Source organism: Bubalus kerabau, chromosome 1, assembly GCF_029407905.1.
Source record: "Bubalus kerabau isolate K-KA32 ecotype Philippines breed swamp buffalo chromosome 1, PCC_UOA_SB_1v2, whole genome shotgun sequence".
In the NCBI taxonomy this organism is placed as follows: domain Eukaryota; kingdom Metazoa; phylum Chordata; class Mammalia; order Artiodactyla; family Bovidae; genus Bubalus; species Bubalus kerabau.
In genome coordinates this window covers 221,115,611-221,129,786 of record NC_073624.1, presented here as the reverse complement: position 1 = coordinate 221,129,786, position 14,176 = coordinate 221,115,611, and the positions used below count along the sequence as shown (strand labels likewise).

General features: G+C 40.4%; 2 protein-coding genes across 2 annotated transcripts; both read right to left on the bottom strand.

Annotated features, from left to right (window-relative positions):
* Nucleotides 1-2,844: 2,844 nt before the first annotated feature.
* On the bottom strand, nucleotides 2,845-5,414 carry LOC129633882 (protocadherin beta-7-like). The gene has a single exon (XM_055555848.1). The coding sequence runs from the start codon at nucleotides 5,296-5,298 to the stop codon at nucleotides 2,845-2,847; it is 2,454 nt and encodes an 817-aa protein (XP_055411823.1). The 5' UTR covers nucleotides 5,299-5,414.
* A 4,921-nt stretch (nucleotides 5,415-10,335) lies between these two features.
* LOC129630069 (40S ribosomal protein S20-like) lies at nucleotides 10,336-10,707 on the bottom strand (the record flags this gene model as incomplete). Its single annotated transcript, XM_055550383.1, has 1 exon — nucleotides 10,336-10,707. A coding segment is annotated over one exon (363 nt), but the record flags the coding sequence as incomplete, so codon positions are not given.
* Between the last annotated feature and the right edge of the window lie 3,469 nt (nucleotides 10,708-14,176).

Genomic DNA, 14,176 nt, shown 5'->3' with positions numbered 1-14,176 from the left:
ATAGCCTCTGGCGAGGATGGTTCCGCTGAGCTGTAAAGGCCTCAATGTCTTGTGGTTTATCTCAGAAGTTTTTCCGAGAGTAGCCCTTTACGGAAGACCTAGTCGTACTGTGACATCCAAGCTTCCCGTGGGCTTCCAGGCTCTGCTCAACGAGTTCTGCCTTTAATAGAACGGCAGCTGTGATTTAGGTTTGTACCTTCTTATCCTGCAGCGCCACCACGCGTCCTCAGAGCAACTTGTATTTTCCGGGTTGAAATGAATGCAGTGTTCCCAGCTTTTTTTTTTTTTTTTTTAATTTTGGCCGCGCTGCGTTGCTTCTGGGATCTGCGTTCCCTGACCATGGACTGAACCCATGTCACTTCAGTGAAAGCAAGGAATTGTAACTACTAGACCACCAGGGAACTCCCCAATGTTCCCAACTCTTGACAGTATTATGTAGCACCGACATATCTAAGGTTCAGTTCAGTTCAGTTCAGTCAGTCATGTCCGACTCTTCGACCCAATGGACTGCAGCACGCCAGGCGTCTCTTGGAATACTGTTTTTACTATTTCCCACCCTAAGGTTCAGACAACTGTCTGAGGGCCATACAGGAGAAATGATAGTAGACTGACTACTTTCAATAATGCTAATTGAGTTTGGAGCAAAAGAAAATATGTGACAGTCTGATAAGAAAGACTATGCAGAAATTTAAATGTATATGGTAACACAGAAAACTTTGAGAACTGGACAATTTTACTGCCATGAACTATGGGAATAATTAGTAGCTATAAACCTTGGACACATTATTTAACCAGTGCCTCTGTTTCCTCATCTGTCTAATGTGACAATATTAAAGGTATTTACCCATTGGGCTGCTGTGAGTTCCCCACTTAAAGATGAGGAAACTGAGGCAGAAAGAAATTAACCTTATACACACATACACCAGGCATGTTTTTTGATGCCATCAGGTAGCTCAGTTTGCATTAGTCCATTGCCATGACTAGAAAAACAAGATTCACATGGCAGAAGAATTCATGAGCAGCATTATTTCAGATAGATGTTATCATATCAAATGATGAAACAAAAAGGCTGGAGAGTTTGTTTAATAGAGGTATAATCGGATCATATCGATGAGTCTGTATCTCAGAAGTGTTCTAGTTTTCATTCCACTTCTTACAGTGTCAGTTTTTTCCATCTTTTTTGAAGTTAGGGGATAATTACAATATTGTGATTTTTTTTTTGCCATCAACATGAATTAACATTAGGTATACATATGTCCCCTTTTTCTTGAATGTCCCTCCTACCTCCCTCCCCTTCGCAACACTCTGGGTTGTCACAGAGCACTGACTTGTTCTCTATGCCATACATAGAGAATTTCCCACTGGCTATCTATTTTACATATGATAATATATATACGTTTCAATGCTATCCTCTCAAATCATCCCACTCTTTACTTCCCCTACTGTGTCCAAAAATCTTTTACAGTGTCCATTTAAAAAAATCTTTTATTTTGAAAAATTTCAAACCCCATAATGAAGGAGAGTAGTATGACAAACTCCCAGGTACTCATAGCTAGTTAGAACAGGTATCAGTATTTTGCCATAATTGTTTACCCTATATCCCCAACATTTTCACATCCCAAACTAAATTTTCACTGGTAAAAATTTTATTATACATCTCTAACTTTCAGTTTTTTAAAAACACTACAGTGACCTTACCACACCTAAGAAATGGTTAATATTGTTTAATATCAGTTTATAGTCAGACTTTTCTAATTATTTCTAAGTTGTATTGATTGAATCAAAATTCAAACAAGATCCACCATCCATTACATTTAGATAGTATGTCTTAATTTCTATCATTGTGTAAAATTCTGTTCCTCCCTTTTTCCTGATTCAGCACTGAAGTCTATTGAATATAACTTTAAAAATAAACTTTCAATTTAAAGGAAAAAATGTGTTAAAAAGAGCAGATAGGGGCTAATGTAGGAAAATTACTGCAATGGGAGGGAAATAATAAGTGATTAAAATTAATAATTGTATAATATTTCCATTCATGGTCATTAATCTTTTCTATGAAATGCAGGTCATGGGTTTAGATAACAAGAAGAAGCCACAGATAGATCTTTCAATTGTTTTTGAGATTTGGTTAGGTCAGAGCTTTAAAAATAATACTTGAATTATTATCCACAAAAAATGTATTGTTAGTTTATAAGAAAATAAAACCACAATACACATCTTATTCTTTACAAATACAGAAAAGACTGTACAGAGATATGAGAAAAAGATTTCTCTTTAATTAGGTAGAAACTTGCCAGGTGATATCTAACAAGAGAAAAGAGTATAGCATCACAATAAGGCCCCAGAATCAGATTTAAGAGATGCTTAGTTCTGCCATTTTTCACTTGGTGACCTTTGTGAACTCAAAGAAGCTCTATGAACATATGTTTGCTCGTTTTTAAAATACCTCCCATCATAGGTTTATAAAATTGAAAATGTCAAAGTAAGTATATATTGCATAGTGTTTTTTTTTAATTTAGGTACTTGCACAGCACTCTAATTGACTAAGAAAATAAAAGTAGCAATAATATTTGAAGACAGTGAATTCCAATTTAAAACGTCTCAAACAAGATTTGTCATGTAATAGACTGCACACAAAGCATAATTGAAGCAAAAGATGACAATAGACAATCCATGCTTTGTGTTCTTAGGGCCAAAGGTGAATCCTTTTCTGTGTGAAGAAATTCATTCTTTGACCTTAGGAATACCTGAAATGATGTGAAAGCATTCCTCTACAAGTAAATTGAGATAAATTTCTTAACAGGAATATATTCACAGATACAATAACGGTATTTTTCATTTTTATCACAAACCCAAATCATTCCGATATGAGGGATATTCTTCCACTTCCCTGCCTATGCTCTGGGATGCGAGATTGGGGAGAATCGGCTTCAGGAATTTGAACTCGCCAGTACCAGAGCCTCCCATCAGACCCACCTCGCACTGGTAGCTCTGGGACAGGGTCCCCGTGCCGCTGACGTCCACCAGATGGCCCGGGAAGTGGCCCTCGGCCACCGGGCAGCGGCCCGCCGAGGCCGCCCCGCCCCTCCTGCACAGCCGCACCGCCACGAACACCAGCACCGAGAAGAGGAAGAGCGACGACACCGACGCCAAGGCCACCACCAGGTAGACGGTGAGCGGGTCGGCCGGCGCCGCGGCCGCCGCTTCCGCTTCCGGGGCCGGCAGGTAGGGCTGCGAGAAGCCGTCCACCAGCAGCACGTGCAGCGTGACGCTGGCCGACAGCGGCGGCTCGCCGTTGTCCTTGACCAGCACCACCAGCCGCTGCTTGGGCGCGTCGCGCTCGCTCAGCAGCCGCGCCGTGCGCACCTCGCCGTTGTGCGCCCACACGCCGAACAGCCCGGGCTCCGTGGCCTTGAGCAGCTGGTACGACAGCCAGGCGTTCTGGCCCGCGTCGCCGTCCACCGCCACCACCTTGGTCACCAGGTAGCCCGGCTCGGCCGCCCTGGGCACCAGCTCGGTGCAGGGCGCCGAGGCGTTCTGCAGCGGGTAGAGCACGAAGGGCGCGTTGTCGTTGGCGTCCGCCACGAGCACGCGCACCAGCGCCTGGCTGCTGAGCGCGGGCGAGCCGCGGTCGGTGGCGCCCACGCGGAACTCGAAGGCCCGCAGGGCCTCGTAGTCCAGGGACGTGAGGGCGAAGAGGTGGCCATTGTCGGGGTTGATGGACACGAGGGAGGCGAGGGGCACGAGCGGGTCGGGCGGCGGCAGCAGCGAGTAGGTGACCTGGGCATTGGCGCCCGCGTCTGTGTCTGTGGCGCTGACGCTGCCGATGTGCAGGGCGGGACTGTTGTTCTCGCGGACCCAGAGGGTGTAGGAGGTCTGGGTGAAGGTGGGGGCATTGTCGTTGACGTCGGACACCAGCACGGTTATGTTGTGCTCGGTTTTCAGTCTGGGGGTTCCCATGTCAGTGACCGTGATGGTGATGTTATACTCGGCTCTTTCCTCTCTGTCCAGTGGACTGTCCGTTACCAAGGTGTAGTAATTCTCTACAGATGGCTTCAGGACGAAGGGGAGATCGTCTTGGATAGAACACACCATCTTTGCATTGTTCCCCGAATCTCTGTCTCGAATCCTAAAAACAGCTACGACTGTTTCAAGTGAATTTTCTTGAATTGGGCTAGTAAGTGATGACATGAGCAGTTCTGGTGGATTGTCGTTTATATCTGTTACCTGAACCACCACCGTACATTTTCCAGATAGTCCTCCGCCATCTTTGGCCTGAATAGTTAATGTGTAAGTTTGAATTACCTCATAGTTCAATTCAGCTTTGAGATAAACACTGCCGGATGTTGGATTGATTTGAAATGTTTTGAGAATTCTTTCAGTAGCATAAAAAAATGCATAAACTATTTCCCCATTACTTCCCGTATCTAAATCTCTAGCTGAGACAGTGACAACCAGAGAGCCCACAGGGCTGTCCTCACACAACTGCACCTTGTAGAGAGGCTGTACAAATTCAGGCGCGTTGTCATTTGTGTCCAAAACCAGGATGCGCACCAGGGTAGTCCCGGATCTGGGCGGAGAGCCACCATCCAAGGCGGTGAGGATTAAACTGAGTTCAGGCACCTCTTCTCGATCCAGCGGTCTATCCAGTACCAATTCAGGATAGATAATCCCCTCTGCACCCTTATGAACACTAATGTGGAAATAGGCATTGGGGCTGATGGTGTAGTTTCTCACATTATTGGTTCCAATATCTGAATCCTGTGCACTTTGTAGAAGAAATGCCGCCCCTGGGGTGGTACTTTCTAATATTTTCAAGGGAATCTCTCTATCCAGAAATACTGGAGAATGATCATTGATATCTCTAACCCATAAGTTAGCACGGAAAATCTCAAAAGGCTTTTCCATTAACAACTGGAACGGTAGCACACAAGGCTCTTTGGGGCCGCACAGTTCCTCTCGGTCTAATTTCTCATTTAGAGATAAATCACCAGTAAGCGGATCGAGTAGTAAAAATCCTATTTTCTGGTCTGAAATGACTGTAGGCTCCCGGGCTGATAGTTCCTCCATCCCCAACCCCAGGTCATGTGCTAGGTTGGCCAGACGGGTGCCTCTCTCAGCTTCCTCCTCCACAAAATACACTAACGGTTCCTCAGCAGCCCAGGACATTCCCAGAAATACACAAAGAAGGAGGACTTGCCTTTGCTGCACAGCACATTCCACTCTGGCGTCCATTCTTCGTTTCACCAGTCTTTCAAAAACACTTTCTCTCATTCTTAAGCAACTCAGAAATGGCATCAATCGAATCCTTAGAAATGAAGTAGATAACAGCAATACTTGTAGGGAGGAATTCCCATTTTACCCAATTCTTCTTACCACGGTTTCCTTTCCTCTACTGTTACAGTGTGGCCAGCTTTCCTCTATAAACGCTGGCATCCGCAACATCCTTGATGCGAATATTTTTTTCTCTTTTTAGCCTGCAGCGCCACCTTGCGTTTTGTGGGTGTTATTCCCGATTTTAAGAACAAAAAGATGGCGGATTAAAGGAACTGAAGTAGGAGTGATTTTTTACCCCCAAGTTTCTTTGCTGTTTTATTTCATTTTTTTCCCCTCAACTAGCCATAGTACGCCTAGTAAGTTCTTACATCGTTTCCCTCTCTGTGAGTGCACTCGCAGAAAAATAAATCAGCTGTTTTCTTATAATTTATGTACACAAAATTAAATCAGCTGTTTTCTTATAATTTATGTACACAAAATTCCACTCTGGCGTCCATTCTTCGTTTAACCAGTCTTTCAAAAACACTTTCTCTCGTTCTTAAGCAACTCAGAAATGGCATCAATGGCATTTGAAATGGCACCGAACTCCCCTCCCATCTAGACTGGCTATAATTTATTGTGTACATAAATTATAACTCCTGTATGGGAACCCATACAGGAGTTAATCCTAAGAAAATCTCTTGTTTTTAAGATTTATAGTAAAGAATATATAAGACAATGAAGTCTCCATCCAAAAGTCAACAAATATCGGTTGAGGACCTTTTGTTTATTTGCAAACTGCTTAACAATAATGCTGTCCACCCTGCAGAGTAACTGGCCTTTTTTCAGTTTCTTGTGAATTAAATAACCCTTCCAGTTTCAAGGTCTTTGCTCTTTTCCCACAATACTTTTTGGAACACTGTCTACCACCCCCATCCTCTACCCTTCACCTGATTTAAGTATGTGTTCACATAACAGGCATTCTAAGAGTATGCGATGAATGCTCTTAAAATTAATAATAGCATTCAGGTGTCACTCTTGTCTGTGGAAGTGCTCCTAGTATTTTATCTTTAACTATGATGGTTGATGTCAACTTGGGGTAAATGCTCCATTTTTTAGATGAAAAAAGTTTTATTTTTCCATATTCTTTCATATTTTAGAGTAATTTTTGACATCTGTGAAATTGTGCTTTTATTCTTTAGCTTTTTAATTACTGAATTCTTGATATAAATGATATTTAACCATTACATATTGTTTTAATGCACAGGTAGATTTGATGAGCCAACATCGTTTTAGTATTTTTTCTGGCTCATGCTGTTCTGTTTGTGTGCATATATGTGTGTGTTTAGCTTATATGGCTTTGATAGTAAACTTTTCTGGCTTTGTAGTATGGATTAGGAAGCTTTCTATTTTTATGCAACAGAATTGTTTTTATAATGATATTGTCATCTGTTTCTACATGCTTTATTATGACTTGCCTTTTAAATGGTTTGGATTTGGGTGGTAAATTTATGACTATCTTTCCATTTTACTTTTGGTTATTAATCTATGAGTTTTGTTTCTGTTTAAAGTAATTTGTATTTTATTTTTAAAAACCATTTATTTTATCTGGATTTGCAAATATTTTGGTATTATATTTTCATTGCATAATTTATGTTTAGTTATATATGTGCTCTTATTAGTTATATTTAGTATTTTATTTCCTTTTTATTATTTAGGATACTTGCAAGAACTCTATTTTACTTATCTTTTAAAATCCACTCTTTTAAAAATAATCTAGGACCTTGATTCAAAATCAATAGTACTAAAAGGTTTAGACAAAAATACAGTAGTTTTCTGTACTTTCTCTCATTTTCCTAGTTCATTTCCCAATAAGGAGACTTGTTTTGAATTAATATTTGTTTATAACCTTATTGTTTCATGTTTCATGTGTACACTGTATTTTGACTTCTGTGTACACTATGGTGTGCTCACCACAAGTTTAGTTTTCGCTTACACAGGTGACCCCTCTTACACATTATGCCCTGCCCCTACACTTCTTTTCCTCTGACGACCACTAGAGGAAAAGACCATTCTTCTCCTCTGTTCTCTATAGCGATGTGTTTGTTTGTTTGTTTTGTCTTTTGTTTTTTATATTTCACATATGAGTGAAATCATACAGTATTTGTCTTTCTCCCCCTGACTTATTTCACTTAGGGTAATGTCCTCAAGGTCTGTTGCAGCACATAGAACGATTTCATCTTTTTTATGCTGAGTAGCATTCCATTGTGTGTGTGTGTGTGTGTATCATATCTTCTTTGTCCATTTGTTTGTCAATGGGCACTTAGGTAATTTCCGTCTTTGCTATTTTGAGTAATGCTGCAATGAATATAGGGTACATATATCTTTATAAATTGGTGTTTTCATTTTCTTCAAGTAAATATCCAGAAGTGAGATAGCTGGATCATATGGTAGTTCTATTCTTAGTTTTTTTGAGGAATCTTCATATTATTTTCTATAGTGGCTCCAAAATTTACATTCCCGTGAACAGTGTATGATTCCCTTTTGTCCACATCCTCTCCAGAATTTGTTATTTCTTGACTTTTTTGATAATAGCCATTCTAATGGGTATGAGGTAATATCTCACTGTGGTTTTTATTTGCATTTTCTAAAAATTAGTGATGCTTGAATATCTTTTCATATGGCTGTTGTCCATCTTTTTGTCTTCTTTGGAAAAATGTTCAGATCCTATGTTCATTTTACTTTTATTTATTTATTTGGTTTTATCAGCTCTTAGTTGTAGCATGCAGAATCTTTAGTTGTGGCATGTGGGGTCTTTCAGTGGTGGCATACAGACTCTTAACTATGGCATGTGAACCCCCAATTATAGCATGTGGGACCTAGTTTCCTGACCAGGGATCAAACCTGGGCCCCCTATATTGGGAGTTCAGAGTCTTAGCCACTGTACCACCAGGGAATCCCCCTCTGTTCATTTTTTTACATTTTTAAAATTGTATTGGGGTATAGCCAATTAACAATGTTGTGATAGTTTCCAGTGAATAGCGAAGGGACTCAGCCATACATACGTATCCATTCTCCAAACTCCCCTCCCATCTAGACTGCTGCATAATACTGAGCAGAGTTCCACAGGCTATACAGTAGGTCCCTTCCATTCATTTTTAAATTAGGTTGCTTTGTTTTTGTTGAGTTGTATGAGTTCTTTATATATATTGGCGTTAAACCATTATTGGATATATGATTGCAAATATCTTCTCCCATTCTGTAGATTTTCCTTTTATTGATGGTTTCCTTTGCTGTGCAGAAGCGTTTTAGTTTGAAGTAGTACCATTTATTTTTGCTTTTGTTTCCCTTAAGAGACATATTCAGAAAGAAATTAGTAAGACAGTATTGAAAAGCATATCGCCGATATTTTCTAGTGAGAGTTTTTATGGCTTCAGGTCTTATACTCAAGCCTTTAATCCATTTTGAGTTGATATTTATATATGGTATAAGATCGTGGTCTAGTTTCATCATTTTGCATTTGGCTATCCAGTTTTACCAACACCACTTACTGACGAGACTGTCCTTTCTCCACTGTATGTTCTTTGCCCCTTTGTCTCAGATTAATTGTTAATATATGTGTGAGTTTATTTCTGGACTCTCAATTTTGTTCCATTGATCTGTGTGTCTGTTTTTCTGCCAATAAGATACTGTTTTGATTACTATAGCAATAAGCAGCCATTCTCGACTCTTTGTCTCTTGTGCCTTTAATTTATATTCTACTATACTTAGATTAATTGGTTTTAGACATTATCAGTTAACTCCTTTTTATGTTGGATTAGATTTTATCTCTTGTACATCTCCGAGGCCCTTTCATGCTTTCTTTCATTTGCAGCATCATTGGGAGCACTGTGTACTCATTATATCTTTTTATTTTACTTTTTATTCCTTGAAGTTAAAGATTACCTTGTGTTTTCATTTATTTGGTTTTCTTTAGATATGTCATCTATTCTTCTCACACTTCCAGTTGCCTCTCAGTTCAATTTTCCATGTGGTCATTGCCTTATCTCTTGAGCTATCAATTCTCCTTCAAATTGAGTAGTTTTTCTCTACATTTGCTGCACAGCTCTCATCCTGAAACTTTCCTTTGCTGTCATTGTTGGGATTTTGTTTTCCTTTTTTTCTGATTGGGTTTCCTATTTCAAGGATTTTATTCTTCCTCTATTTTGGTTTATTCTCTAGCTTTAAGAGATTATATCCTCCAATTGTTTCATCTGATTGAAGGTATGTCAGGGGACTTGCTGATGATATCCTGTGACATGTCTGCCTCTTGAGCTCTAAACTGGACTGCTGCTGCTGCTGCTAAGTCGCTTCAGTCATGTCCGACTCTGTGCGACCCCAAAGACGGCAGCCCACCAGGCTCCCCCATCCTGGGATTCTCCAGGCAAGAATACTGGAGTGGGTTGCCATTTCCTTCTCCAGTGCATGGAAGTGAAAAGTGAAAGGGAAGTCACTCAGTCGTGTCTGACTCTTAGCGACCCCATGGACGGAGGAGCCTACCAGGCTCCTCCGTCCATGGGATTTTCCAGGCAAGAGTACTGGAGTGGGGTGCCCTTGCCTTCTCCCTAAACTGGACTAGTTGTTCACTATACTGGAGACAAGAGTCATCCTAGGATCATCCTTCAACATTATATGGAGACTCATTTCACTTGTTCAGCTTTGGATCATATCTTTTCTCTTTCTTCTGACTTCCTTTCTCTTAGATTACTCTCTCATTTTGATATTTACCTTCCAGTAGTTTCCAGAGAACGGTGTATGAAAGTTAAATTTTATTGTGACCTTGAGTGTATTATCTTTATTTTACTCTCAAACTTGAGTATAAAATTGACTGATTATAGAGTTTTAGGTTGAAAATAATTATTATTCAGAATTTTGAAATATTTTGTCCATGAGCTCCCTAACCCAATGTGTTTGTTAAGAAGTCTAAAGTGAATTTTATTTTATATTTTCTATATGAGACCTATGTTTTTAGTTCTTACTGTAGCATTTTATCATTGTCTCAAGCTTTTTATTTTTTGTAACAACTGATTATAGATTAAAAAGGTTGATTTAGGCATCGGCAATGGTGACTTCCACCTTGACTCCTGGCTCAATACTGATGGAAGTGATCTGCTTGACAATTTCAGAAGGGCTGTGCAGGTCAATGAGTCGCATGTGGATCCTCATTTGGAATCGATCCCAAATCTCAGAACCTTCACCACAAGGAGTTTCCCTTGTAGTTATTCTCAGAGTCTTGGTAGGCATCCGAACTGGTCCTTTGGCTTTGAGATTCTTTTCCTTTGCGCCTCTAATCAGGTCAGCACACACCTTCTCCAGAGACTTCACGTTGTGGCTGATGAGGGTGATCCTAATCCGGTGAATGGCCACCTCTGGCTCAACGGGAGTCTTGCTGGTGTCTTTTTTTTTTTCCCAAGAAAATAATTTATTTATTTATTTATTTATTTATTTTGAAGACCCCAGCTTTATTTCTTTGTATTTTCTCTTTTTTTTAATTTTATTTTTAAACTTTACAATATTGTATTAGTTTTGCCAAATATCAAAATGAATCCGCCACAGGTATACCTGTGTTCCCCATCCTAAACCCTCTTCCCTCCTCCCTCCCCATACCCTCCCTCTGGGTCGTCCCAGTGCACCAGACCCAAGCATCCAGTATCGTGCATCGAACTTGGACTGGCGACTCGTTTCATACATGATATTATACATATTTCAATGCCATTCTCCCAAATCTCCCCACCCTCTCCCTCTCCCACAGAGTCCATAAGACTGATCTATACATCAGTGTCTCTTTTGCTGCCTCATACACAGGGTTATTGTTACCATCTTTCTATATTCCATATATATGCGTTAGTATACTGTATTGCCGGTGTCTTTAAAGGCCATGGCTGCGGCGTGGCTTCCTGACCGACCTGTTCCTTGGCGAGAGTGAACAGCGGTGAGTCAGGAGCAGAAGCCGGCGATACGGAGCTCCGCTTCAGCAGACCGCGTCTTCCTTAAAGAGCTGTCCCAAGCTTTTTAAATTAAATGCTGATGTATCTTGGCTTGAGCTTATTTTTATCCACTATACAGGGCAGTTGATGAAACTTAATTTCCTCCAGCTTTTAGAAACTTGCTATTTTCTCCTTTTTTTTTTTTTTTTGCTTTGCTTTGGTTTCCCATTGAAAAAAAAGTTTTAATAAAGGTTTTTTTTAATTAATCTATTTATTTTAATTGGAAGCTAATTACTTTACAATATTATGGAGGTTTTTGCCATACATTGACATGAATCAGACACAGGTGTACATGCCCCCCCCCAACCCGCAAACACCCTTCCACCCCATCCCGAACCCCCCCCCAACCCCCTCTCTACCATCCCGTCCCTCTGGGTTGTCCCAGTGCACTGGCTTTGAGTACCCTGTTTCATGCATTAAACTTGGGACAGGTCATCTGTTTCACATATGGTTCAGTTCAGTTCAGTTCAGTCGCTCAAGTTGTGTCTGACTCTTTGGACCCCGTGAATCGCAGCACGCCAGGCCTCCCTGTCCATCACCATCTCCCGGAGTTCACTCAAACTCACGTCCATCGAGCTGGTGATGCTATCCAACCATCTCATCCTCTGTCGTCCCCTTTTCCTCCTGCCCCCAATCCCTCCCAGGATCAGAGTCTTTTCCAATGAGTCAGCTCTTCGCATGAGGTGGCCAAAGTACTGGGGTTTCAGCTTTAGCATCATTCCTTCCAAAGAACACCCAGGGCTGATCTCCTTTAGGATGGACTGGTTGGATCTCCTTGCAGTCCAGGGGACTCTCAAGAGTCTTCTCCAACACCACAGTTCAAAAGCATCAATTCTTCAGCGCTCAGCCTTCTTCACAGTTCAACTCTCACATCCATACATGACCACTGGAAAAACCATAGCCTTGACTAGACAGACCTTTGTTGGCAAAGTAATGTCTCTGCTTTTCAATATGCTATCTAGGTTGGTCATAACTTTTCTTCCAAGGAGTAATGGTAGGTTTTTTTTTTAAATCAAATATACAACTATTTAGAAATAGATAAAATTAAGATCTATTCCTTATGCCATACTGCTTTTATTTTTGTATTTCTTTTAGGAAACTTTCTTAGGGAGTCTCCTTCAGGTGTCTGTTCTTAATTTAGTGTGGGAGATTAAAGAGCTCAATAATACCTTTGAGCACATGTTACCAGGGCTTGACCATTTTGATTATTACTCTAAGATGAATTAGGAGTTGTTGGAGAAATCCACAACAGTGTTTTTAGGTCTTTAGTCAGTGTAATTAGGTCTTTCCACTTGGACTAGTCAGAGTCCCCAAATCTTAAAATCTCCTACTCAGGAGAAAAAGGTATGGACTGAAAAAGTAAAAGATTGAATGGGAAAGAGGAATGTAAGTCTTCATTATTCAGGACAGGTTAGTTATGCTTCAGTACTAAACAGTTACTACAAATCTCAATGGTTTAACACAATTAAGGTTGATTTCTTTCTCACACTACACATCCCATACAGTTTAGCATGGGATCCTCCTCACAGCTGTAAGTAAGGGACCCAGGCTTCTGGAGACTCCTGTATTTACAAAGGCTTTCATGATCACTATAGTGGGCAAAATAAATGCATTAGACCATGCGTTAGACTGTCTCCAAAAGCTCCAGCCCAAAAGTAATATATATCACTTCTCCCAATTTATTGGCCAAATGAAATTACACAGACACATGTATGTCTATGTAAAATAGAATTGAAATTCTACCATGTGTCTGAGAGGAGAACAGAAATATTTATAAGTGGTCTCAGTGACTAAAATAGCATTTTTATCAATCATCATTCACTGTTTAGATGGTCACCTATTTCCGCTATGCATATTACCCCTGCTCTCAGTTTTGACCATGGACCCTCTAATATAGTGACTCTCTTTTCCTGAAGTGGGAAACAAGACCCCAGACTTATGGTAGGGACAGGAAAGCAGGTTACTTAGTGACTGGAGTAGGAGAAAGTGATCTGACCACTAGAGATTTAAATAATTCTGAGGCAATTTTAACACACTTCTCCTTATTTGGAACCCTGTTGTCATTTCCAGAGTATCTAGGGCTGACAGTTTTGATACTTCTGAATATCCTGTAGTATAAACACAATTGGTTCTTAGCTTTTCCCACTTCAGGACTGGTAGTTGGTTTATCACTTCTACTAAGTTATCCATCTGCTTTCCAGCTACGAAGATTTTTTTCTGCTGTCTTCTGTCTTATTCGCTGCATACCTGTAGGTTTATATTTTTGAAAATATCTCTTCACTTTTGTGTTAGTGCATTTTTGTCATTCACTAAGTTGTGTTTGACTCTCTGCGACCCCATGGACTGTAGCATCCCAGGCTTGCCGGTCCTTAACCATCTCCTGGAGTTTCCTCAAACTCATGTCCATTGAGTCAGTGATGCTATCCAGCCATCTCATCCTCTGTCACCCCCTTCTCCTCCTGCCCTCAATCTTCCCCAGCATCAGGGTCTTTTCCAGTGAGTCGGCTCTTTGCGTCAGGTGGCCAAAGTATTGGAGCTGCAGTATCCATCCTTCCAGTGAATATTCAGGGTTGATTTCCTTTAGATTGATTGGTTTGATCTCCTTGCTGTCTAAGGGACTCTCAAGAGTCTTTTCCAGCACCACAGTTTGAAAGCGTCATCTTATAGGATTTTAAGTAGCTCAGCTGGATTTTTAGAGAAAGCCAAATTAAAGGTACATATCCAATCTACCAGTTTATCTCAAAATCCCTTGAATTTTTCAGAGATGTAGACTTGTGTTTAATTGATTAAATCTCATGTGGTTTTTATTCTACTTAATTTGCTTTTATATTAATAAATTCCATTTATTTTCCTTATTTTTTAATTGTTTTTCTTGAATTCTGAGTTGTTTGCTT